Raw genomic sequence first — 26958 nt, forward strand, 5'->3', positions numbered from 1 at the left:
GGTTTTCCTGTGTTTGTTTTTAAAAGAAATAATCTAATTGCTGGCTTCTCTTTTGAATTCAGGGGCAGAGAAGTGTTCTCTCAGAGCACTCACTTGAGTTGGGCTGCAGGAGGTCCAAGGCAACATTACTGGTCATCAGTTCTTGGTCCTTGATTCTTTCTATAGGAGACTGATCAGAGCTCACAGGGCTGATCTTCATGCTGCTCTGGGACAGAACAAAAGCTACAAAGCACAAATTAGGAAATAAAATTGGAATCTGAGTAAGATAATATGTAAAGCAGTTAAGTAATACTTCAATGGAGGGGAACAAAAAAAATAAGCACTACCATAATTAACCATTGCTCAAGCCAAAGCCATTCCACGTCTCCTGTTCTCAGGTTTTTACTTTGATTTTGAGAATAAAGTTTAACCTCACTTGAAGGCTTCTCTATTCTTTAAAATAAAATAAGGAAGGTGAGGGCGAACAAGGAGATTCCAGTGCAGAAGGTAAGTGCTCCTGGAAGGGCTGTGGCACAGAGGTGCTCAGCCTTCTTGTTTCCATTTGTGCAGAAAATGCAACTGTGGTCCTGTGATCTGCTCTTGGGTAAGAGAAATCAGCACAAACACAACAGGTCCCATTTTCCAGTTGCAGCAAAATCCAGGGCCTGAGCCCTGTAATAAAAATTAGCAACTGAAAAACTTCAGTTAGGTTTACATGGCATCAGAGGGAGGCAGGAGCATTCAGAAGCCAGTATTCACCAGGCACATTCCTGATAAACAAGGTCTCTGGACAGAGCACAAAGCTATGCACGTATATGACTTACCCACCTTGATTTTAGCAAGTTACTCACATCCTGCTTTAATAACTTGTATCAAAAAGAAGGGAAAAGTTGTGGGTGGAATTAATTCTATAACCATTTATTTTCATAAAATCTTAATAATTGGAAATAGCACAGTTCAAGAATGGAAATGTTCTGTATAAAAGAACATGAAGGTTGTTCACACGCATAGGAGTTTGCACCACAAATAAGAGGTGATGTAGCATGCAATTACCAGATCCAGGGGTGTGGCAGTGACAAGCTGTTCTACCTTTGTTCAAATTAAAGCAGTTTGAGTGTATCACCAAGTACACCCTCATCACCAATGAGGGACTGAGTGAATAAGCCCAGCCATTCAATTTCCTGCACGCTGCGATAAATGCATTTATTGCTAGGCTTGTAGCAACATTGCTTTTACTTTCCCAAATGGACAAATTATACATCCTGTGAATGAATTGCAAGCCTCCCTTAATACTAGAGCTTTCTCACTTCCTCACTTCACTGAGCTTTGCCAACAGCAGCAGCAGCTTATAATATACATGTTAACACAGACTTTGCACGTCCATACTCCAGACATGTAAGATCTGAACAAAAACAGGCGAGGAAGGACACTTGTGCACAGTGATTTGTCATTACAGAGCAAAAAAGACAAAATTTCCCAAAACGTGATGAAGATTCTGTACAAAAGTTCACTGAAAGGATCAGTTTTCTGTTTTCAGAGGAGTTCTCCACCGGGATCGCCTCAGAGGGCCGTTCCGACTGCTTTTTCTCCTTGCTGGAGATTCTACTTTCCACTCCCGTGGCACGGATGGCCTAGGAAGAAACAAAGTCACCATTTATTTTGAAGCACTCCAGCATTCCTTCTCACTGTGGTCACTGTTTCAGAGCTAGATGGAACTTACAGTTTCTCTGGTGATGTCAAACAGATAATGTCTCCCGGCTGCTCCTCAGCCTCTTTATTCTCTGCAAATAATGCACACATTTTCATGTTTTTAAAATGCCACACGTTTGTGTTTTTACCCTCCTTGAGCTAGAAACACGGGTAACTTGCCTTGAGCAGAACCAGGTGTGTGCGTCAAGCTGATGTAACTGACCCCAGCACCAAAAGTCAAGTCATTAATGGTCTCTGAAAGAAAAAACAACACATGAGCTGCCTGGGACACAGCCAGAGGGAAGATGTGCTGCAGTGTAACACTCAGGTGTTACATAGAATAGGTATATCCAGTTAACTGCAAGTAGTCAATCAAAGCATCTCTCTTTTCCAGCTCAGCAGATCTCAGTGCCCCTCCAAACAACATGCCCATCTGGGCCATCTGTGCACGTCAGGTTCATACTCCTGAATTACAGCCTTCCCTGTGTATGGAAGAAATTTCCATGTGGGACCTCGATGGGGCACCTCCTTGTCCTGTGCTAGATGCTAGAGCCATCATCCACCATCACAGCACCTCATGAACTGCCCTCAGCACCACAGTCAGACTAGTTATGTGGCCCAGTCAGGGCAGAACATGGGGCCCCTGAAAAATGACAAAGGATTTGAACAGCCCTTCCAAGAGGAACTGTCTGCAGCCAGACAAGGAATCACTTGACAGGGAAACTAGGTAGAATTTAGCTCGCCTGAACAGCCCATACTTGTGAGCCGTCACTCTCCTGTCATTTGTCTCAGGAGAGATGTCACAGTATTCAGATTTTTCTTCTCTCAGCTCTCTGTTTTATGCTCCTGTTTCCCAGAAACCTTCACAAGGAATTACAGTAGAAAATGCTTTATTGGGTAGGAAATGGAAACTCTGCTAAAGAGCTGCCGTCAAGTGAGGCTTCCCTTGCAATCACAGAAAGGTATTATCTTCAAAACATGTATTTATGTATCACAGTGAATAAATGCACACTTGTCCAGATCCACTCAGCCATTCTCAAAGTAACCAGCAGGAGAGATAAGGAGGTGACAGACAGGAAGGACAGACTGACAGAACAGTTGAGTAAGATAAAGAGACAGCTGTTTTCCTCAAGTACAAAACGATTTACAAAGAGCTCCATCTCCAACAGTTTTAGAACAATGCACCTGGAGGAAAAAAAAAAGCTTCCTTTTGATTGTCTGTCAGCCTGCAAGACCCAGCAGCACCATGCAGATGGTTCAACACAAGAACTGAAGTGATGATTCTGCTTCATACAGTTTGTCTCTCCACCAAAGGATGCATGCTGCCTTGAAACTAAGCAGGAATTCAGCCTTAGTGCCACTGCAGATTAACATTCTTCCTCCTTGCATGCCATATGGTGCTTACGCTTAAGAGAAACAGCCATGCAAGCTTCCAGACAGAGATATGGCAATTAAAGATTTCTGCTCTCTAAAAACATACCCTAGTTTTTTTTTGCACAAAGATCATTGCCTGCTGTTCAGTCAGCGAGGAGAAACATCGAGACAGACAAATCGAGCCAAACACTGGAGCACACAGGGAGGAGAAGGGCCAGATTTTCCAGTGGATGCACATCACTGCCACTGCTTTGCTCCTGCCTGCTCAGGGATGTCAGGTATTTGCAGACTGCCACACAGCTGACTGCCTTATTGGCTACGTGCTGCTGGCTCTCCTGTGTGCATGCAGGTCAGGTATTTGCACAGACACAGGCAAAAACCAACACACTCATACCTGTGTTTCCAGATCATCCCTGCCCCATGAAAATTCACTGCCTGATGACAGCTGACCTGTCAGACACTCACTTGGGCTCCTAACTTAATTGGAGTTCACTCCTGAGCAGGGGAGGGAGTTCAACGTAATGAGAAACAGAGACCTAAAGGAGTTCAGTTGTGCCCATGAACTGACATAAAGGAAGGAAATCTGCTGAAACTCAGCTTCATTTGTAAGACTGCAGAATGCTGTCAGAAAAAACAACATACCAAAAAAGCATAGCTTTTGAAGGTCAACTTTCCTGAGATGGCAATTCAGCTGCAGTGGATACAAGCACAGCATACTCACAATTTGTGTACTAGAGGTTCATCATTATGTATTTTCACTTTAATGCCTACAGCAGAGTAGAAAAACACATCATTCCTTCTCTAAAGCTCAGTTCAGCTCTTCCTTAAGGCAGAACATTCAGAAATGACTGTGCAGGTTATTAATCCTCCTTGAGCAGATCTCAACTGACACAGCTCACTGCTTGCTCCAGTGACAGAAGCAGGTCACAACTCACCTGGGATCTTTTGTTTGGACAAAGGAATCTCCTGTTGTATAGCTGAAAAGGACTGAACCCTGAGTATTTCCCCCTACAGCAGGGTTCTGTAATTCAGTCTAGAAGTGCTAAGCTACACTTTGAGAATTAAGGGACAACAGAGCCCTGCACGGCTTGGGCAACATAACCTGCTAAAGAAGGACAACATGCCTTCTCAGCAATCCACAGTTGATAAAAGAAGAAAGGGCAGTAGGTTCATTGTTATTCTGGGCTGTTGAAAATGTTTTCATACACTGATTCAATACTGTAACACCCTGTGATGTATAAATGAAAACCATATTGCAGTGTCCTTTCCCATGAGATCTTCAGTTTCAGAGTAATTCTTATTTACCACAGCCATTTAGACAAGCACATGATCTATAGCTAATCCTGACTAGTTTTTTCTGCTCTTCAGGGAAGCCACACATTGTTACCTCTCTTACAGAAGGAGCACTCAGCCCAATTTGGAAAGGGTTCTGTTGGGTTACTTACGTTCTGGTGTGCTGATTGCACGGCCCCCCACAGGAACGTGTGCTCCAGTAGACAGCTGATTCACACTTTGAAAAGAAGCTACATATAACAAGAAAATAAGAATAGAAAAGTTCAGAGACCTCATGGGTCTAACAACCACGCTGTGTCAACTAGACCCAGGCCAACACTGAGTAAGTCTGCAGCAATCTTTCTACCTTGCTTGCTGTTAGCTGTACTTGGTGGAAGTGATTGAGCTGATAAAATCCCCCCAGCACTCTTGCTGCGTTGCTTGCTTCTGGCCTCTACTGCTTTCCAGGCAGAGTTCAGGATGGCAAGTGTGCTCAAGGATGCTGGCCTACGGGGCAAGAGACAGACAGCAACATTGAAGTGACTTATTGCTGCAAGCCCAGATGAAATGCATGACGTGACATATAAACAGAAACCCATACCTGTGACCATATAAGGGCTGCTTTGGAACATCAGCTCTAGGTGTAATAAACTCAGAAGGCACAGAGGAAGGAAGTGATCCAGGGGATGAGAGCTGCCTCCCACTCACAGAGGACTGGGCGTTATCGCTCCGGGCACCAGAAGGTAAGGGCATCTCCAAAGATAGAGGCTGCTGCAGAAAGAAAGGAAAGAGCAGATCTAAAAACAGACACAAGTGCAGACAACTCTAGATAGGAGACATACAGAACAGCTTGTTATGTGATTGAATCCTTTTTGTGATGGATGTAAATGGATACCAGGGAGAAAGAATTCACTGGCCAAAATTATAACGAGCAGCAAACAGTAAGTTTTGATATGTATATTCTAGTTTAAAGGTCTATATATAGGTGCTTCTTTAGGTCAGCAGAAAAAGAAAAGAGCTGCCAGAGTAAAAGTCATCTCATTTTAAGGTATGTATCTCAAATAATTTGGGACAATCGAGCCAAGCACATTGGGCTTAAAAAAAGAGATCTGCATGCCTAGCACAGATATAAAGTTTCCATTCCATTTAAGTACAAAATCAGCCAAAATAAACCCTTTTCTTTTTGACCCATTTATCATCTTTATGACTCCAGAAACAGAGAGATACAGCACGTAAGCACAGACAGTGAAGAATTAGACTCATCCTTCCCTTTCAATTGAATTCTTTTTACACTAATTGTTTGCTACTTGTCTTTGGCAAACACGTGTTGTTTGCAGTTTTTCTAATATTAAATGACTTTGAAACCAAAGCCTCTGTCAGCAAATGCACAGAAGTATGAGAACATTACAACATCCATATGCATGGAATTTGGGTGTTGTTTGTGCACAAACTTTTGTACACAGACTTTTGCAGGACAGACAGAAGGCTTACAGAGTTAATGGCCCCACCAACCTCTGCCTGTGGTGCTGAGATGTGCTCTTGGTCTGACTTCTCCTTGTCCAGCTGCTCTTCATACTTCTTCATATCATACTCCAGTTCTGCTGCCAGCTGCTTGTCCACAGCAAAGAACTCTTTAATTTCATTTCGGTAGTCTTGCATCATTTCCTGCAGCAATAAAGAATATTTAAACCCTTTCAGAAGTCTCTCCTGACTACTGATTCATGCCTCCATTCAGACCACAGCTGCTTTAAGCACTAAAGGAAATACCAGTTGGTAGAGCAGAGGTGTTTTTAACAGACTAAGAGTTTAAATTCCAATTTGTACTTCAGAACATGAAAAACCTTTCCAGCATTCAAGCTTTCTGCCCACATTCCATGAGGAGGCTCACACGTAACACACTGTGAGATCTGAATCTAAAATCCCTCCACCTCCTGCTTTATTTAACACAGTGGCAGTGTCACAACATCCTGTGCCTTCCAAATTTCCTTCTAAGAAGGCTGTTCGTTCCATTACTGGTTATGTACCTAACACATTAAGTTAAGAGGAGAAAAAGAACAACAAGAGAACACTTCTCCTCACCCGTAAGTAGTTCATAAGGTCCCTAAGAGCTGGGATCTTCTTCCGCTCCATCAAAGATTTCAGCTCAGTGATTATTGGGATGATGTTCTCTATGAAATTCCTCTTCTGAACCTTTGTTTAAACAAGGCACAAACAGTTACAAGACACAATAAAGGAGAAATCACTCCATTGTTAGATTAATGGCTTAAGTGAAAGAAATCACTGCTTCATAGCATAGGAATTACCACAATTAAGCCCACTTTTATACTACAAGCATGTAGGTTAGGCTTTTAACCTAAATGGAAGTCTTTCAAGAGGTATCACTGAGCCCACTTGCACATTGAAAGCAAATTGTCTAAAGGTGCACCAGAAACCATTTAGGCTCAGATGCTTTAACAATAGGAGGTTGTGGAACAAATTTAAACAAATTAAAGCTGTTTGTTTTGTGCTTTTTATTTTTTTAAGCAGGAAATGCATTTCTGATCAGCCCAACTGACCCTTCAAGTACAACAGGCTGCTACAAATCTAGCCTTAACATCTTGTTTTTGCAATACACAGCGCTTCCATACATGCCCTCAGGGCAGAGTGAATCTACAGACAGAGCCTGAATAACAACTCACATGTACTGTATGTCCTTGGCACCATTACATTACTCAAATAATGCTTGACAAGTCTTCCCAACACAGAAAGCTCAAAGCCCTCTCAGCACTGTGGACAGTCCTCTCCCCACCCAGACCCAAGTGCCATTCACCTGTGAGATGAGCTTTTTTTGTGCTGCCTGCATGACAGCATTGGCCATTGCCATTTCATCTTCATCAGGCTGAATCTCTTCGTCAGGTTTTGATCTCATAGTTGACAGCTTGATTTCTTTGCAGCTAAGGATAGCAAAGGTATCTGAGAGCAGCTCACTGGCTTCCATGTCCAATGGAAGGACCCCATCCACAAAGCATGCTGGAACAGGCAGGGAAGGAGAAAAAAAAAAACACTTTAATGGAAAAAGCAGTGCCAGGAAAGACAGAAAGATAACAACCATAGGATTCACAGCCTTATGGTTTTGTTTTCTAAATAGACACAAGATGTTTGCCCAAAGGTGGCCCCTACCCAGGACACTGTGGCTGATCTTCGTCGTAATGCTGAACCTCTGTTCGTCTGTAAAGTGGTCCAGCAGGAACTTGTAGATATGCATCCTTTTCTCTTTGTTATCTTTTCCTCTCAGAGAGAAGAGACTCTTTGCCCTGTAGTAGAGAAAGGCATTTCACATGGTTGAGTCACATTATGCGATCTCACAGAAACAGTAAGACTTAAAATCAACAAGGAATATCTGCACGTCACTTTCAAGACCCATAAATGTGCTAAGATGCCACAGGCTCCCACAAATTACATGCAGAAGTTCTCCCAGAAGTCTCATGGAGAAAGCAGAACACTTAATTCAACACCATCTCTTTGAGCTGTTTTCCCACATTGCATACACAACGTCAAGTGCCACAAATGCCTTCTGTTACCAAAGGCTGCCTGGCCATCATTCAGCACTAAGGGGGTAGAAATGTGCTCAGCTGACCTCTCACTCTGTGGGAACCTGTTGTACTTCTCATGCTTCTCATAGCTATTGAAATGGAAGATGCACTCGATGAAGTGCTGGGAGAACATCACTGGATTCCTCTTCAGCAAGAGATGCACCAAGCAGAACTCTGCAAACCTAGAAAGGAAGAAGAACTTGCTAGGCAGCTTCTAGAAGTCACCCTGAAACACAGCAGTGGGTCACAAGCACTACAGGAGGAGCTCTCCACTCCCAAGTCTCCCTCAACACCCCATTTAATTCCTGCCCTGTTATACCTGGGTTTGAAAACAATCCTAGCATATTGACCTCAAACTCTTTTTCATTCAAGAAAATAACACTTTCCAGCATCCACAGTACTACTCACTTATTGCCATTAAAACTGAGACAGAAATAAATTTGAACTCGAATGCAGGCACAGTGTTTTCATTACCTTTATGAGTAAAGTCACTGAAACACAGCACTTTGCAAAAAGTTAATCACCAAAAGTCTGGCAGGAGGTGAAAGTCAATCTCAGGCTTGAAGAAAGTACTTTTATGTAGATACAGCCTCTGAATGCAGATGCAAAGAAAAAAAGCTACCAATGAAATAGCAGTGTGTTCCACAGCTAGAATTCAAGGAACAAGATGTTGCAATGCCACCACCTACTGGAAAGACATTTTTGCATACTAAAAAAGAGAAGAGCAGGTGTGAACGTGCACTTGTAAGCAATGATGGGTTGACAGCCCTGCAAAGGCCAAACTTCAGTATAGATGTTCCAGGCAGAAATAAGAGAAAGTTGTCCAAGGCTCATTTGCACCCAGTATCAACACCATCTTCCATCCTTGGAGGAAAGTGCCTCACGTTTCCCACAAAACAAAGCAGCTTGAGACTTTGAAACATACAAAAACCTCATGAATGTGTACTTATGATCAGTTTATACAATTCTTCTGCTACGTCAAAGTACTACAGAATGTGGCAGAAAGCTTTATAAGACAAGGCATAAACACCTTCAACACCTTCAGTACTTTACAGATGAGTATTTTACCTGGCAATATCTGGATTTGGATCCACCAAGACACTAATGAAACGGAAAAAGAGACAGTCCTTCCATTTCACAAACTCTTCCTAAAATAAAAGGGCAGATGATAAGTTAGCCTGAACCAGGAAAAACTCGTGTGAATCTTCACAGAGCAGCCAGGGCAGTACCTGATGGAGCCTGCCAGAATACACATAGAGAAATAAACAAGCTATACAACTTCACAGCTGTGTACAGAAAATAAAGCTCAAAAAATACAGTTCTAGGAGATGCTTGAAGCAGAATAAGCACACAGCATCCAGGTTCACCAGACAGGCCAATAAAAAAGGAGAATCAAGAAAAATCTGCTTTCCAGTGCCAAAGGCACAGATGCTCTTCAACACTGTTTTCAGAGCCAAACACGCTCTGAATCTGCTTTGTTTGGCTTCACATGAACACTGGAGGGGCAAATATTGTCAGCCTCTCCACTTTCACAACTTTAAAACAAGAAGCAGAGAGAGGAAAAAGGTGCTGCGATGCTCAGTACATTCGTTCATATGGGAGCAAAATGGAAGGGAATTCACAGAAACCAAGATAAGAGATAACCACTGAATAAAAGTAACCTTGTTATCCAGCTGTGCTAAGTGCCATTGATTTTTGCCCACCTTGAGAGAAAGCAACAAAACGCACGCTTGAAGCCTTCACAAGTTAAGACAACTCTGCAGCTACGCTCTAGAATCAAGCTGTAAGCAATAACCTCTTGGTCAGCGCTCAGCACAACAGAAGAGCACCTCTGTTTACCTGCAGAAGGTTGGTGATCAGAATCAGCGTCTGCTTGCGAATGAAGGGATGTGGGTCCTTCAGGCACAAGGAGATGTTGGGGATGTATCTGTCCACCATGGTGGTGTAGCGGACGCAGAGGTCGCACATGACGATGACCACGTTGTTGCGCACAGCCACGTCCTGGGACACCTCCAGCTCTCGAGCCAGAGCTGCAATGCACTTCTTGGCCAGATCCTCGTGCTGCAAACACAATTTACCTGTGAGATAGGGATGAGGCTGTCAGTGCTGTGAATGTATTCTTCCTAACCCCGAGTCCGAGATGAGCCAAGAGAAGAATTGGAGTAAACAGGTGAATAAACATGAAACATATGCTGAAACTTGACGAGCAATCCGCACAACCTCTCAAAGAAATTACACTCCAAGGAGCTCTTCCAAACTCTTTTTAGACCTATAGTGTGGGTCTCTATGCCAAACTCCCTCCCTCACAGTGAACTATTCCTGTGTACAGGGTATTATTCAAAGCAGCTAAAAAGAACAGCCCCAGCTGTCATAGGCATCGCAGGGAGACACCCACCTCTAAGAGCATTACTAAACCAACTTAAAATAAAATAGCCTGCATTCTAACATCACTTCTTCCTAACTTTTTAAGCTCAGTCCAAGAAGTATTAAAGTTCCCAAAGCAGTTAAGGAAAGAATGATTCTGTCTATCTGCAACAGATAGGAGATTTGCTCATATCTACAGCAGAGCTACAATACCCAAAGTTTCACTGAGCACTTTTTTTTATACTGGAATTGCAGATTTGACCAGGTTTCCATCACAAAGAAATTTGGTCATTCATACTAAGGAGAAAAAGTAACTACATATAGAAATTCTGATCTACTCTGCACCAAAAGTATCAGGTTTTCTTCATCCTCTGTTGAGCACCCTACTACAAATTGGAAGATCTCTCAGCTAGACAGCAACCAATTCTGAGTACAAGGACAGCACATATGTCTGAAGAATACTATATAGGAAAAATGCATTAACAGACTTGAAAAACAGTCTCATAGACTTTTATGGTTTGTGCAACTTGTTACCATGGATATTTGCATTGCTGAACGCTGCAAGCAGAAGCAAAACAAAACACTGAGTGCTGCATCTATCTGGTAGAGCTGACATGGCTTTTGAACAGAACTTGAAGCAGAGAGCAAACAGGAAGGGTGGGAAAGGGACATAAGAGCAATCTTTTGTTGCAGGACAGCACTTACCAAGAGTAATGAATGCATGAGCTCTGATCACTGGAGGCATGGCTGATCCTCTGAACTGAGACAGTGGCTGAGAAGCTGGTATTTCCTCACCATCAGGAGAAGGAGACACTAAGAAGGAACGGGTCAGGAAGGAAAACATGCTTTTTGGGAAACAGCATTGTTCATAAAAGGAAAATTAAAGGCAGAAGGGAAAGAGCCTCACGTTGTTCAGAAGAAGCCAGAATGGATTGGATCAAAAGAAAGATGCGTTTCTCCACTCTGGCTGGGCACAGCTGTGCAGCCTCACCCAGGAGGAAGAGGTGCCTCACCTACAGAAAGAGAAAGCAACACTGCAGACTCAAGGCCACAGCTGAGCTGCAAATTATGTCAGCAGGAGTCAGCATGGTTACATCTCCAAGAACAACTTACAATTCCCTCTGTCCTTTCAAGCAGACAGCAGCTAACAAACAAAAAGTGAAGCTCTAAAACAAATATTGTGTGTGTTTAATACACTAAGCCTCCCCCCAGAAAATACAGGGGCCATCACATCCTTAGAGCTATTTTTAAGATATCAAACTGCTGAATGCTTCCAGGCCAATAGAGTCAAGATTCCATTGCCATACACAAGCACCTACATCAGGATTTTCCTGTGTAACAGTTACTGCCATGAACTTAACAGACCCCTCATTTTGAGAACCTGCTCATCCTTTCACCAGCCCACAAAGGGGAACCAAACTTACCAAGAGATCTTCCTGCAGTTGCTCTGCTCCATCCTCTTTGAGAACAATATTTGAAATATAACTTTCACAAGTGGATATTAAGTCTCCAAACACTTGGTTGAGCAGTTCCTGTTCCATAATAAAATTAATTAGCCACTTTATTAACATCTCGACTATGTTCTGTTTACCATCTCCACACATAAATCCCCAATTTAAAATCTTTATATGCATATGATGTGCTACTAACTCTGGGCTTGGGCCCATTAAAAGGGGCCTAGAAAAATACAGGTATCTCCACCAGCTCTGATGTAGAATAGCCTGAGCTTATAGCTTTCAAGTGGAGCAAGCCTTAGGATTCACTGATAGTGAAGGTCTGCTTTAGGAATGCTGCAAGTTGACAGGAGGTCAGCACAAGCTATTTCAGCTGTTAAAATAAACAAAGAAAGCCTCTGAGGAAAGAGCTCTTACAAATTCATCCTCAGCTACAGGAGGCTCTACAGCAAAACTGCAGCACACCGAGTAAGGCAGCTGAGTAGAACAAACTTGAGTGGCTGGAGCTGGATCCTCTGTGCTTAGTGAGACAACCAACCAACAGCTGGAGACAGAAGCTGCCTTCAGGTCTCAGTCCTTACATGTGTGAAACAAACTACTTTAAAAGAAGCATTTTAAGTCACACCTGTGTCTTCTTTGGAACACCTGCATAGGCACAGCAGAGCTTCTGCAGAGATTCCACAGCTGAGCTGATCACCTCCAGGGGACACTGAAACTCCTTCAGCCAGTGCTGGATGTTATCTGAAAAGGAGATGACAGACAACATGGGGGTTCTGTAGGCCAAGCAACCCTCCATGGAGAATAACTCTTAGATGGGAGACAAAAGTGAACTGTGCCTTCCACTCTGCAGTTTCTCAGGGCCACTCACCAATCAGCCTCTCACAGGTGCTCCTAGGGAGGTGCTTTGCAACATGACTGATGACAGACAGTATGTGTCCTGCAGTATTACTGCTCGTGTTCTGTTGCCTGGAAAACAGCAGAGCAGACAAAAATTTATGCTTTGGAAAATAACCAACCACAGCAGAAAAACCCGTGCATCTTGGTTATGTTCTATCAAGGCAGACTTATCAAACCAAATGAAAACTCAAAAAGCTCAGTGTAAGACTTGATGGCTGCACAAATCTGTGGGTTACTGCTTGCCTCCTACCTGCAGAACGTGGTTGCTTGAATAAAGAATGTTGATCTGAGCAGCACTGTGTCTATGGCAGGACTGATAGTGCTCATTCACTCATCTTTACCTCCACCTCTTCCCTGCAGAACAGAGGAGCTCAAAGCACACACATACCTGCTGACAGTGTACCAGGACTCGATGACCTTGGAGTAATCCAGCTTGGGTGAAGAACTTGCCACCTTAGCAAGCAACATCCAAGCTGGTACAGCATGCTCTGTTTCCACATGAGACATCACATTATTGATGAAAGTAGAGGAGAATTTATTCTGCCGGGACCAAATATGAAAAGCTTTGTTCATATAACAGCTACAAGAAAAAAAAAGATAAACAAGGAGTGAACAAAACTCTTGAGGTCTTGGACACCACTAGCAAAATCCAACATCTGTCCAGGATGGACAGTGAAGCACAAGGCTGCCATCACTTCACTTTCCTTCTATTCAGAACACATCAGGATTTCTGCCACAGGTTTTATTGCCATCACTCTTTCTGTTAGCAGTTTGATGGCTGCAGTGCAGATCAATCCTGATGCACTACAGACCTGGAGTGAATGCATCTATCAGACAGAGGAACCAGTATCAGAACAAATCAAGATACTTCAACAACTAAAGACCTGTACCAAAGACTTTCTAGCAGTTTTTATTTAACATCCTTAATAGGACAGCACCAGTTGCATTCTTCTGTTTAACTCCAACTACCCATAGCTAGAGTGACAGATTTATACCCATAGTGACAGATTTATTCTAAGATACATCAAGCTGCAAGGTACTCCGAGGTCACGAAGTAAAGGTACCATGAATCTTCAAACTGTGTCATAAAATAGCCTAAATTAGAACGCTGACAGTTTTACAGATTGGCAAGGCAGCACAACCAGTATCTCATCTTCTATTTCTGAGCCATTATGCCCTGTTGACTAATAAACACACAACTGTCTTTAATCAATGTTGCGTCCTTGTCATACTGTATCAGTCCATTTCTTCTGCTCCATCCCACAACATTCTGCAATCAGACAGAATCATTCCATTTGTCATAAGTAACATATTGTACATCAGAATTAATAAGAGATCTTCTCCTCTCCTTCTATAGCCTCTCTTACTTCTGTCACCAGAACACCTCAATTTAACATTCCTGCTGCTACCAGCACATCAAGAATAGCAAGTGACATTCCTGTGTATGAACACCAGAGTTCAGGGAGACTGCACAGGTAACAAGAGCAGCAAATCAAAACACTCAACACAAAGCACAACTGCACTCTTCTCACCAACTGCTGATGTATATGTTTGACAGCTCCTCTGTCCTAGGAACTGGCAGAGCAACACAGGCAGTTCACAGCATGACAGCTGCCATCTCTAGAGCAACGTGCACTTTCATGGTCTGCTTTGAGTGCAAATAGCTTAGAAAAAAAACACACCCATAAATACAGGTTCTTGCCCTAGTACAATAGGTGGCACGTGCATTTAAACTGTGACACTCATTGTTCTGTGGTCACATAGAGGATGGGAAAGCTGAGAACTTAAGCCCGTGCTTGTATCTTAGTCCTCCGGTCACTAAGCCATTTCCTACTGTAAAGGAAAAGCTGCGTGTTCTAATAGGATTAAAAGTTTAATAAAATAATCTGGATTTTGTCCACAAATGCTAAGATAATAAAGGCAACGAAGATCTACCGGACAAAGGAGTGTTTGGAAATGCCAGAGGAGCCCACAAGGAAGGACAGCCACACTTACCTCAGCTCCTGGCTTTCTGAAGTCAGCAACGTCAGGAGATCCCATGCCAGCACCTGCTTTATGTCTTCCCTCCTGAATTTACTGTAATGCTTTATGTGCTGCAACAAAATCTGATCAAGGCATTCCAAGGCCTTTTCTTGAACAGAACTTTCAGAATCCATCACAACAGGCACAACTCCAGTCAACCATGCCTTGTGCACCAGGACATCATCGTACTGAGCCTGAGAGAAACACAGTGTTAGAAACATCCTTTAGTCATGATGTGAGCCTGTAAGCACAGGTAAGATCAACAAAAGCCTAGAAACCATCTATAGAGTCACCTATTAATTTGTAAAATAAATTACAATTAGGCAGTGGCATGATGTGGCAGCACATGAACCAAGAAAACACATTCCCCTGGCAGCAGAAAGTACAGGTTGTATCTATGACCAAACTACCTGGGCTAAAGTACTGCAACACTTAGTTTTGAAACCCTATAAATAATTATGAGTGTATCACAATAAAACTGTACTGCAGATGGTTTAATACTAAAACCAGAGTTTGGATTAATACAAACCTTATGCTCCATGACTAAGTTACCAAACCTTTGAGAATAAATAGAAAAGAAGGAAAAACATTACAATGCCATCATCAGCATGCTGTATCTCAGCAAAGTGACTCAGGTTTTTACATTTCACAAGGACAGCAACATAAACATCACTTCCATGACACATAAATCAACAGGCAGGAAAAAAAAAAAAAAAGTGTTTCCAGTAGTTGAAAGCATCCCACATAAATGGCAAGTATGTGCAAGTGATGGCTTCCCAGTCAAAAGATAATAAAAAATATAGAATTAACCACAGCCATAAAATGAAATGTGGGGAATGAACAAGTGATTTGCTGTGTCCCCATCCTCTTAACCTACACTTCAGCTACGTCAGGTCTGGGTGAGAATTGGTGTTGCTCTTTTCCTCACCTCGAGGAGCTCCGTCACAGACTGCAAGGCCTGCTTCCGCACAGACACAGCGGGGTCCCTGCAGCGGTCCTGCAGGGTGGACAAATCTTCTGCAGTGCAAGGGATTGCTTTGTGCTTCAGGATGTTTGTGAAAACCTGCAAGTCAGAAGGGAGCATAAGTTTGTTGGGAATACAGGCCAGGAGCGCCAGGTAATGAATCAAAAATCAATTCATCTCTAATTGAAGTCAGCAGGGAATAGAATGTTTCCCTTTCAGTGAGATACATAACGTTAATAATTTTAAGTACTGGGCAGAACTTGGTACAGAATGCTAAGAGAACATCTTCTCAGTCATTCAGATTGTATAAGAAAACTCTGCATTGAGTCAATACTGCAATTCTCCTTTGAAGCCAACGTTTCTCTTGTTATGACCTACATCTTTCACCTGCCAATAAGAGGGGAAAGGGTTGAAAACCTCACAACAAAACAGTAGAAACCCTTAACCTGAGATGTTCTCATCATGATTTGACCTGGAGGGGAAAATTAGGGGAAAGAACTAACTGGGGGAGAAGCAGTCAACAACAGATCTGTATTCTATAAAACAGTGAAATTCACATTGAAGAAGATCCCTTTTAAAGTTCACCTCTTAATTAAAGAAGTTAAGCAAGAAGGAAAGCAATGCATTCCTCATAATGATGCCAGCTAGAGCCCAAACTCTTTGCTAACAAGGTGGAAACAAAGCACCTCTTTCCCCTCAGTTTATAAGGAAGTCACTCAAGTTAAATACCTACTGACATTTGGAAAGAGGCTCTTTTTCTAAATGATGGAATAAGTGAATGCCAGCAGAAGAGTACTTGAACACTTTTTCTTCCTTGCATTATTTACTTATCAAGAACTAGCAAAAATGACCTTTTTAAGGACTGAATGCACTCAGTGGGAATAGCAAGAAGCTACAGCTGGGCAAACTTACATACAATTCACTGCAGTGCTACAGCTTAATTATTTGTTCCAGTGGCATTCTGTGTAACCACGCAGAACAAGAAATCATGCAAAGAACACCATACCTGGAGAGCAGATTTCCTCACAGTGGTTTTCTCATCCCCAGCTCTCAGTCTCAGCAGGGCCATGATTTCCTTTCCTATGCAAACCCAGAATAAAAAGAAGTTAGAACACCCACCCTGAGCTCCCCCTGCATGCTTTGCAGTGCTCAGTTTGTTGCCCAAGACTTTCAGGAGCAAGAGAAAAAGACTGAAAGCACAACAACAAACAGAAAGAATGCAGGTTTTCCTTTGCAGCTGCCATTCTGACAGGGGAAGAAAAACCCAAGTTCTGTCATCTTGACAATAAATCACAGGACATAGCACAAAATCGAGCGATACCCCAAATCATTTGATACAGCAAAAATGATCTGTAGCTTGCAATTCATTTATTTCTGTACGTAAAAGGTATCAGGCTACCTTCAAAGTTGGAAAGTAAGATTTCCTAAGAACATTTGAACTCCCAAATTCGGAAATCTGTTACTTTGAGAGATTCATCTGGAGAGCCATCATGTTGCCATTAAGAGAAAGCATTAGTCATTAGGAACCAATAAATAGAGGGTCTAGAGTAGGCTTTTTTTTTTTAAACCAAAGGAAGCCAAGGGATTTTAATCTGCATGACTGGTGCTTTCCTAACAGACAGGTAACTGCAACTGCATCTTACTCCTGAGAATAGCTTGACAGAAAAAGACACAACCTTTTCTTTGCAAGATGCTGCCAAGAAAACAGTCACACTGCTCTTGTGAAGGTGACCAAATCTGCTAAAATGATCAACTTTGGCCAACTGTCATGGATTCCTATGCATAGTGGCATAGGAATAAAAACAACCAAACAAACGCTGAGTTCTAAATGGCTGAGAACTAGCAAGGGAATAGAGTGTTTATAGGCTGACAGGCACTGCATATTCTGTAGAATATACTTCACCCTGCAGATTATCCCTACCCTTCTTATCTTTACCCTGGTGCATTTAGCAAGTCCTGAATATCCTCAGCGAAGATTTATTTTGCTTCTAAAATACGAGCTGTTTGGTCTTCACAGAAGTGCAAAATTAGCACAGGCAGAAGCCAAGTAAGCGTGTGCCAGACAGCTTTGCTAATGCACCTTGACTGGCTCTGAGAAGCCTGTTTTGCAGCTATCCTCTTGAGCCTCAGACAGCCCTTTTTGATCCAACCCTTTGCTTAATTTGTTTTGCCAAGTGCCAAGCGTACGCTCAGCTGGGTATCAGATACAAAACCAGGCATCCTCTGCCACACAGAGTCTGCAACTGAACAGGGAATACACAATACCTTTAGTGGCCTGAAGGATATTTCTATCTTAGAGAGCAGATTAATGAAATTTATCAGCAAAATGTTTTGAAAGAAAGCTTTCAATAGAGAAGACAGGAGCCTGGTTCATGAAGATATGGAGAGATCCCACACGAAGAGCAGCATGAGAAATGTAACAAAGACACAGAGGCAGGACGTGAGCTAAGCAGTAAATTGAATTGTCAGCAGTTCAAGAGAGGTGAATAGCAACAACTGAGAGGAAGATGCTCACAGAGGCCTGAATGTGAGGCCTCCACATAGAAGAGGAATTCTATGAAATATCACAGCCACGAAAGCCAACTTCTGTGCTGATTTCATGCCATTAAGAAATTAGAGCTAGCAGACTGACATCATGTCAGTCCATTTAACCTCACACTTTGCTTTTAACATCAGCCAATACCTGGTGCTGCAGAGAATTAAATGCTTCCCTGCATAACAGTGCCAGACAAAGGTGCTGTGTTCTACACAGTGAAAATATATCCGTTCTTTGTGCATTGAAGCAAGAGGTTTAATTACCCTTAAATCTATGGAGTTACAAGCACTACATCCCACATCAATTACCATCCTTTTGGGAAAGCATAAATTATCTGCTTTGCCATGAGTATTGCTACCACATTAGTACAAATGAACAGCAGTATTTCACAATTAAATGTATTTTCCAAATTTAAGTGGGAATAGCATTTCTGTATAGCAAGCACTTCCACCCCTTCATCACCTATTTTATTTTTTTTTTTTTTAAATAGAATCATAGAATCACCAAGGTTGGAAAAGACCTAAAAGCTCATCCAGTCCAACCGTTCACCTATTACCAATAGCTCCCACTAAACCATGTCCCTCAACACAACATCCAGCCTTTCCTTGAACACCCCCAGGCTCAGTGACTCCACCACCTCCCTGGGCATCCATTGCAGTGCCTGACCACCCTTTCTGAAAAGTAATACTTCCTAATGTCCAGCCTGAATCTCCCCTGCCGTAGCTTGAAACCATTCCCTCTGTCCTATCGCTAATATATCACTAAAATAGCTGTACAAAACAAATCTCTGCTGTTTGAGAAATGGGCAGTGAACAGATTTCAGAAAATATGATTTTAGTTAAAGTTCTGAAAAGCTACGTGAAAGGCTGGTGTAATTTATCACCTACCATCCACCATGGCAGCACTGCTGCTGTTGGTCAGCTCAATCGTTTTGAAAGTTGGTAAGGTCTTCAGTGGATGACTGGACAAAACTGGAAGAGAAGTTAAAAGCTGAAGAATAAAAAAGGCATGCATTCACTCAACGTGATTCACCATTAAACAGAGCTTCACGCATGCCCCACGTTTTATGGGTACACATATTTTTAGCAAACAGCATGCCAAGAAAAGCCTGAGACTTATCATAAGAGAGTGACTCCACACCTTCACTGAGCATCAAACTCGCGCTGTTTGTGTTTGCTTCCAAGGCTGCGTGCTCATAGCCTGCCAAGAAGAAATTAAAAAAGAAATTAAATGAATCGTTCTCATTCAGCATATTCTGTCACTCTGATTTTTAGGGTTGTTTTTCGGGTTTTTTTTTCCAGGCAAGTCATCCAACCACACGATGCTGTGTGCACGCTTCTGAACTGTGCCATCTGGCCTCTACCGAACCCAAGGGAGTGCAGAATGCCAATCACAAAGAAACGAATTTAGCAGAGGCAAAAGGCAACTCAGGATTTAATCAACCCTCAGTCAAAAATTAACTTTTTTTAATTGTACAATTTCAGTTTTCAGTAAACACCCATCAAAAGTATCTCATGGAGTAATCTATTTAGAACACGTACACAAAATGAGCACCTTCCAGATGTAAGGCTACAAGTAAGACACATCTATTTCTTCCCTTCATGGCAAACACCAAGGGTGCTCTGTGCAGGTATTACAGATCCTGACCACCAGTTCTACAATCTCCCAGGACACATCAAGAAATATTTCAACCATGTAATCTACTGATAGTGCTTACTTTGTAGCAAGTCCTGTATACTATCCAAAGTAGCAGCAGCTTTCATTTCCAGACAGTGGGCAAAACTGCTCAGAGCTTTGCTACGAACTACAGGTGCTCTGTCTGAGCAGCGGCCAAACACCATGACCTGCACTAAGAACTTGTGCTTCAGAAACCTCTGGTGATCCAGCGGCACAGAGGAGTCCAGGTTTCTCTCAGGCAAATCCAACAAAGCTAAAGCTACATCAAGTGCAAACACTCTGTAAGAAATCTGAAAGAAATAAGCACACAAGGCATTTTGTTAGTGTGTAAAACAGACACAGGTATTACCTACTCAGCCTACCTGCCTCTAGCTAGCAATAACTGCCCTGTTCAGGGCTGATTCTAAGCTTGCCATCTCCAAAGAATTACTGTGGCTGAAGTCTGGGATATTAAGGAGATGTACTTACTTTTGTGTGGAGTGAGTATTTATAAAGCCAAGCAATGAAGTCAGCAAACTCCATAGATGGGAGTTTATTCAGCAAATTCACCAAGGCCTGCGCAGCATACGTGCGATAATCAGCTTTATCTGGGACCTGGAAACCAAAAGCAGTTTGCACTGTGATATTCCAACACTGCCCCAGAAGCCAGAGGGTGTACAGGTCTGAAGAGAAATATTTATTTAATGGGGCAGTGTGGCACATCCAGCAAGCACTGGGACAACAATCCCAACTTCCTTGGTCACTGCTTCAGCACTCACCACAGGCAGCACAAATTCCCCAAAGCAAAGGTGGAGCTTGATTAAATCCAGAAGCAGTGCTTCTACATGGCAGTACAGAGCTCTCATAATCCTCATTTTCCCCTAATAAGAGGGTTGAAAGCAACTGCACAGTTTGGAAAGGTCAGAAGTGGGACACAAGTAATTCTAACTGAGGTGGGCAGTGTCAGCACGCTCGCAGGATGTAGCACAATCAAGCTGTTAATACGTTTGACAACAAGGAAAATCTTTTCCTTTCCATATAAAACACCATGGAAACAGATTTCTTAATTATTACATGTACTGCAGTGTATTCACACCAAAGTTCTTCAGCCCAGTATGCACCAAAACTTAGCATACCTTGGTACAGATGTGCTGCAGTAATATTCGAAGAACAGGAAAGGCAGCTTCCTTCAGCTCCTCTACTACTGAACTGCACAGGAAAAAAAGCCAAGCACATTTAAGTAAGGCTGTTTTTATATCAGAGCAAAAAAAATCAAGCATAGGGCATTCCTTTTGAAATGCATTTTGAAAGTCAGGCAGAGGGCATATTCAGGAGTAATGAGTGCTGGTGTAGGAGACACGGTCAGAGAGCAGACCTTACCTTCTGCACTGACCTGACATTTCAGACAGAAAACATTCCTTCCAATACTTTTCTACAAGCAGAGGGCAATATGAAAAGCTGCTTTATTCTCAATCTTACTGAATGCTGTCTGGGGATCTCTACACAAAATGTGTTTTTGAGCAACGTGGATCCTCGCACAGGAGAATAACAAACAAAGGCAACACATATCCTTAAGCAAGAGGCAGCAAAGAGCCAAAGAGAAGTGACCTGCATGTTAATAGAAAGCACAACACAGAAGGTACGTCCCCTCCACTCACTGTCAATTCACTGTCTAGCAGCTCCTTATTTCCCCTCCAACAACAAGTTCAGTAAACTTACATTAAAGGAATTTTAATTAAACCTTAATCGTGCAAACAACATCAAAGTCATTCTCAGTTTGTCTCATCCCTTTATCAACCAAAGAGTAAAGCAAAGGCAGCCAGAAGAAAAAGCAGACCTACCCAGGAAGGGTAGTGCCAGAGCTTTGTACTTCACCTGATGAATTTTACAGCCTGATTCCTGGCACTGATCACAGCTGATGTGATTGCAAGGACCGCGTGCCTGGAACCTGCACCACCTTGCACCATTAGAATGACACTGAGGATTCGTTGGAAGACACAGCGAAGAATCTGGAAGGAAAAGGTTACCTTCAGGTTCATCTTCAGCAGCAAGATGGATCTTCATCTATCTTGAGCAGAGCAGATAGATAAGCACTCTTAGCCATGTTCATGAAATAACTCTGAACCCAACAATAGCACCTGAAAAATTGTGACCTCTGGTGGAATAACGCAGGGAGGACCAATAATACAAGAAACATCTTTCCTAGTGTGTTTCATCTTTCCTAGTGTGTTTTATCTTTCCTAGTGTGTTTCATCTTTCCTAGTGTGTTTCATCTTTCCTAGTGTGTTTCATCTTTCCTAGTGTGTCTTACCACCACATGCATGTGAATGTTGGGAGATTCCTCCCTGCTGCACTTCAGGGACCACAGCCTCATCATCCTGACACTCACTGAGCAGCCTAACAGGAGAGACAGGGAAGATGCAGCGGGTCTGAAAGAGGAGCTATTGGATCTTCTTTATACTACAAATGTAAACCATTCTGAGAAGCTGCACTGAGAAACAGAGGTGGTTGAAACATACAGGCTTCCAGGCTGGGCAGCTACAAGTATACCAGGTTAGCAGGTACTCAGCTCCAGGCTTTCTTGACCAGATGGCCAGCAGCACCCTGGCTCGCTAGCTTAAAACTAGTTCAGATGGGATTATGCTGATTCCAAAGCACAGCAGCACAGTCACACCCACAGTTCAAAAGCTCCATCTCCTAAGAGCAGCACACAGATAAGCAGGAGATGACACAGCGTGCTTGATAATTTAACAAAATAAAAATGTAAAGCTGCAGACAGATTTCTGGTAGAACTGGATGCTGCATGACGACAGCATTCTCTGAATTAGCATCAGTCCTGCTTATGATTATCTGAGCAGAACACTTCCCTACTTCCCATCGTGCTTCACTGCACAACCCAAAGCCACTGCACACCAGCCAACAGTGCTGGAGCTCCACCTAGCAGGAAACCAGAAAACTTCAGGCAAAGGCAGTACCTTGGAACTGTCTGTATTAAGAATCTGAGATCTAATGCCTCTGCAGCTGTCCTTTGCTTTCGATTCACTTGGCAAGAGTCATTAAAGCACAGAACATAATGCATGTGAAATGCATCATCCAGCAAGCCAAAGAAATAAGCATCGGGGTAGAAAAAAGTGTCTTGTCACTGACCCAGCAAACATACACGTAAATATCATGTAAAATAAAAACATGCAAGCCAAACAACGTGCAGAGGATGAAAGAAACATCTGCTTTTCAATAGAGCAGTGGGAACTCTAAAAGATGTGGCCCAAATTTTACCTCATTTTCTGTGCCATGTAGAGGTGAACACAACAACCACAGTCCATGGTAGGCCAGCTCAGGGACATACTTGGCACGAGTAATGTTCCTAAACAGAGAAAGGCAGAGATATCTTCATCTGTCAAGTGAGAAACATCTACTACAGCTACATGTGGTCACTGACTGGAAAACATTCAATATTCACTAAATGTTGTTTACTGTTAGCTAGGTGGAACACATCCTAATTATTTCGAGTAAAAGAAATCAATGCTTTCATTTTGGTATAAGCAAGATAATAACAACCCAAGCATTGAGGGCTTTACTTTTTAAAGCAATGTTTAAACAGTCAGAATCAATTGCTCACATTGTTGCTGAAAACTCAAACTCGCGTTCCACTGGCTCAAAGTTTGTCATTTCAACAAAAGTCTGCAAGGAAAGAAAGCCAAACTTAGCTAATTCGCATGAGGACAAGCTGTGCAGGTCTGCATGGATGCCAGAACAGAGAACGTGAGCCTTTCTAGCTTTGAAACCACCACCCCTCAGTCAAAGCAGAACATCAGCAGGCTCCAAAGCCTGCAGGCTCAATACTTTGCATCTCTCCTCCAGCTACAGGGAGGATTGATACCTTATAATGGAACACTAACTGCCAGCTTGCAGTAGCCAGCAAATGCTAAGCATGAGGGACAGCCACAGAGCAGACAACCTGCCTGAGCTTCACAGACAGCAATCTACTTGGGGGGGCAGCTCATGAAAGGCAGCACTGCCCACGTTCTGTGGCCATCCAGTGTTCTGCACTGCCTGTTTGTGCTGGGGGACACAACGTTCTGCTCAAGGAATCTCATTACCTGCAGGCAGTTCTGGAAGCACTGAGGTTTTTCTTTTAGGGAGAACTTTGGTAGAAACCTTAAGAAGTTTTGTAAAAGAAGGAAGATTGCTTTGCGAATTTGCAGAAGATCATCTGTTGAAAAGTAAACGTTCTCATGATCCTCTTCCTCCTCCTCTTCAAATACCTCTTCCATCTGTATTGGTAGGTAAGAGAAACAGAATCACCCCATCCTACAGCACTGACTGATCTCTCTCACACATTTTAGTGCTTCCCAGAATTCCCAGGCTAGGTCCTGCAATACCTCATACCCAAAACTCTCAATCTTTTTCTTCAGGTTAGTGAAACACAGTAACAGCAAAACAGACAACAGGATGGAGGTTGGATACAAGAAAGCTCCACCAGAGCTTATTCTCACTGCAAAGATTTTAAAAGATAAAGTCCTTCAGAACCAGAGACTGCCACCTCAGTTCTAATCTGACACCTGGAAATCCATCCCACAGTGGTTGCCATGCTATCTGCTCTGTACTTCCCTTGCCTGTTCTCTCAGGATTTCTGATGTGAAATCCTCAGTGCCACTTAGAAAAACAACCATACAAACACCAGAATTGTCAGCTGAGTACAGCTAAACACAGCACTTAGCCCTCAACACCCCAGCAGTAAGGAAACTCAGCTGCTACTTGTAACCTTGTTGAGTTTCTTGAAGATGATACCAATTAGTTTTTCTCTCTGCTACTGAACTGTCTAACAGCACATAACAGACATACAAGCTTTATTGTTCTATTAGTCAGCAGCCAAAGAACTGCAGCTGATGTTGAATCATCACACCTCTAGAAATTCCTAACAATAGGTAGGGGATTGAGAGCAGAGATCAACAGCTGAATAAAAGGTAGACGAAAAAAAAACAGGCTGAAAAAGCAAGGAGAAGCATTACACTGACCTAGAACTGAAATAGCTTGCCAATGATTTGCTTGCTAATAGAGATCTGTATCTGAAGATTACACAAACATCTTACACTGGAGGTGCCATTCCTGTTTGCCATTCCTTTTCTTCTGTTTCTTCTTGCATTGGTCTGAGAGCTTTCAGCATGCACCTTCTTCCTCTTCCTCATCAGATTTTGTCCCTGAGGCCAGCATTTTGTCAGGGTTTGAAGACATTTATCAAACATCACATCATGGAACATCTGATGAGCAATACTGCCTGTCCAGAAAAGGAAACGTGAGCAATCTTCTGGACACAAAGAGTATTAACGCCTTCCAAGAACAAACGATGCTTTATTCAACAATAAGGAGGTGAATCCTTTCACTCACCTGGAATTTCAAGCAGTAAGAAGTACAATCCAGCTGCATGGAGAGCATAAACCCTCTGTTGTGCATTGGCTCTTTTATTCAGGCCTGTTTGGACAAAGTGGTGCCACACAGCCACAAGGGCATTACGAGAGAGGTTGTTTTCAACAAACAAACGCCAGATATTCTAAAACAAAATACAAGAACAACAGTAAGAAACCCAATAATAACACACCTCTCTACAAGGATATCCACAAAGGAAAAGACCTTAATTAGAAAGGTACAACACTGACTGCAAGAAAAGTGTTTATCCAGGGAACAGACTAATTAAAAAAAAATTAAATATACTTCTCTTAAATAAGCCAAACCATATGAAAATCACCTTCCATGTGATGTACAGCAATAATAGCAGCTTGGGCTGCAGCAAATGAAAACAAGCCCAAATGAGCAGCTGTGGATACAGAAACAAAGGAAAAATATTTGCTTACCAATGGAAGGCATCAGGTAGGCAGGAATCTCTATAGGGACCCCCTTGCCTCTACAGCTAACCCTTCAAATGAGGTCTGGGAAGGGGTGGATCCTGGCTCCACCCCTTCTCATCACTCAGATACATTGCATACACCTGAGCTCCCCTGGGTTGGCCCTGCCTTCCCACCAGGTGCTCCATCACTGCTTCAAGCTGTGACTCAGCATTTCTATTACACACATGCGTTAGAATGCACAGGCAGAATATAAGAAATTCAGGTAAAGGACGCACAGAATGCTTTCTCATGCTCTATTGTAACCAACTGCAGAAAAGGGCTGCCCCAAAAATAACACCTCCTATTTTCTTATGCTGGCTCCCAACATCAGAGGCAGGTGTTGGTGGTATGGCTGTAGAGGCTGAACCTTCCCATCACTATTTCAGTAAACTGTGTTTGCATATATATTTTAACACACAAAGAGGCTCCATCTAAAACATTCCAGTGAGTATGTCAGATGAGAGTCTGATGGTAGAATATTGCTGTGAGATTCAAGACAGGGCAAACTGAGCAATAAAAAGGTACAGAGCCTCTGCTGAGCAGCACAGCCCACTGCCATCCATCCACCTCACCCCTCTGCTCTTGTCATCCCCAGTGGCAAACGGTGCAAGCGCCTGGTACAGAGAGCTGAAGGCACCCAGCCCATCCTCTGTGATCTCCTCTTCAATGCGGGGATCCAACGGTTCCGTCTCTGTGAAATCCAGGTCCCAGACCGTGCTCACCCACACTAAAGGGAAAAACGGGTTTAAGCAAATCAGATAAGCAGGCAAACACTTCAAACAAGCGGAGAGCACAGCAGCCACACGGAGCGGTAGCAGAGAGCACCAACCCCATAACCCCCCCAACGCCATCCCCCAGTGCTCACTGAGGCCCGAAGGCAGCACACATCGTCCTCAGACGCCGCCGCCGCCACCCCTTCCCTTTTCCCCTCACGGTGTTATCCAACCTCACATCGCTCTCCTTTCCCCCTGCATGGCCGCCCCGGCCCTCAGCCATTACCCCACTGCCACCCTCTCACCCTCACGGACGTCCCGCAGCCGCCACTCCGCCACAACGCGCGGCACTTCAGCCTCCACCGCCATCGCGCCGCCGCGCTTCGAACCGACCAATCGCGCGCCGCCTCCCGCGCCAGCCAATCCCAGCGCTTCCGCCTTCAGCGCGCCTGCACGCTGCGCACACCGGAAGCGCGACACCACGGGGCCGCGCGGCGCCTGCGCACGAGGGGAACGGGCGGGGAGCGCGCCGCGATTCCCGGCCCCGAGCGGACGGCGCATGCGCGGTGTGCGACCCGGGC

General features: G+C 43.3%; 1 protein-coding gene across 2 annotated transcripts; it reads right to left on the bottom strand.

Annotated features, from left to right (window-relative positions):
• Window positions 1-876: 876 nt before the first annotated feature.
• On the bottom strand, window positions 877-26746 carry NCAPD3 (non-SMC condensin II complex subunit D3). Of its 2 annotated transcripts, none has more exons than XM_042832174.1 (35): window positions 26683-26746; window positions 26237-26391; window positions 25168-25330; window positions 24873-25057; window positions 23880-24053; window positions 23399-23460; window positions 23056-23143; window positions 21655-21788; window positions 20916-20988; window positions 20269-20394; window positions 19841-20090; window positions 19264-19323; window positions 19011-19094; window positions 16594-16667; window positions 15552-15686; window positions 14597-14817; window positions 12990-13181; window positions 12573-12670; window positions 12330-12445; window positions 11675-11782; window positions 11158-11263; window positions 10956-11063; window positions 9726-9964; window positions 8955-9034; window positions 7931-8068; window positions 7474-7607; window positions 7124-7323; window positions 6394-6504; window positions 5827-5979; window positions 4916-5082; window positions 4682-4821; window positions 4488-4565; window positions 1849-1923; window positions 1700-1760; window positions 877-1610 (listed from the first exon to the last, which is right to left on the bottom strand). In XM_042832174.1, exons 1-35 carry the CDS (start codon window positions 26744-26746, stop codon window positions 1499-1501), a joined length of 4464 nt encoding a protein of 1487 aa, XP_042688108.1. In that variant the 3' UTR covers window positions 877-1498. The 2 variants fall into 2 exon arrangements, with proteins under 2 accessions (XP_042688108.1, XP_042688107.1); XM_042832173.1 differs by having other exon boundaries at window positions 4916-5085.
• Window positions 26747-26958: the final 212 nt, after the last annotated feature.

This window comes from Centrocercus urophasianus, unplaced genomic scaffold (genome assembly GCF_019232065.1).
Source record: "Centrocercus urophasianus isolate 14NV4802_14NV808 unplaced genomic scaffold, USGS_Curo_1.0 seq_37, whole genome shotgun sequence".
NCBI lineage: Eukaryota > Metazoa > Chordata > Aves > Galliformes > Phasianidae > Centrocercus > Centrocercus urophasianus.

Excerpts from the sequence above, each read along its gene's own strand:
- NCAPD3 (XM_042832173.1), bottom strand. The coding sequence starts at position 26,746 with ATGGCGGTGGAGGCTGAAGTGCCGCGCGTTGTGGCGGAGTGGCGGCTG. Across the intron at positions 21,789-23,055 it reads TACATGGCACAGAAAATGAG|ATTCTTCGCTGTGTCTTCCA; the intron begins GTAAAATTTGGG and ends TTTTCCTTCCAG. Across the intron at positions 16,668-19,010 it reads CAGTGCTGCCATGGTGGATG|GAAAGGAAATCATGGCCCTG; the intron begins GTAGGTGATAAA and ends GGGTTTGCATAG.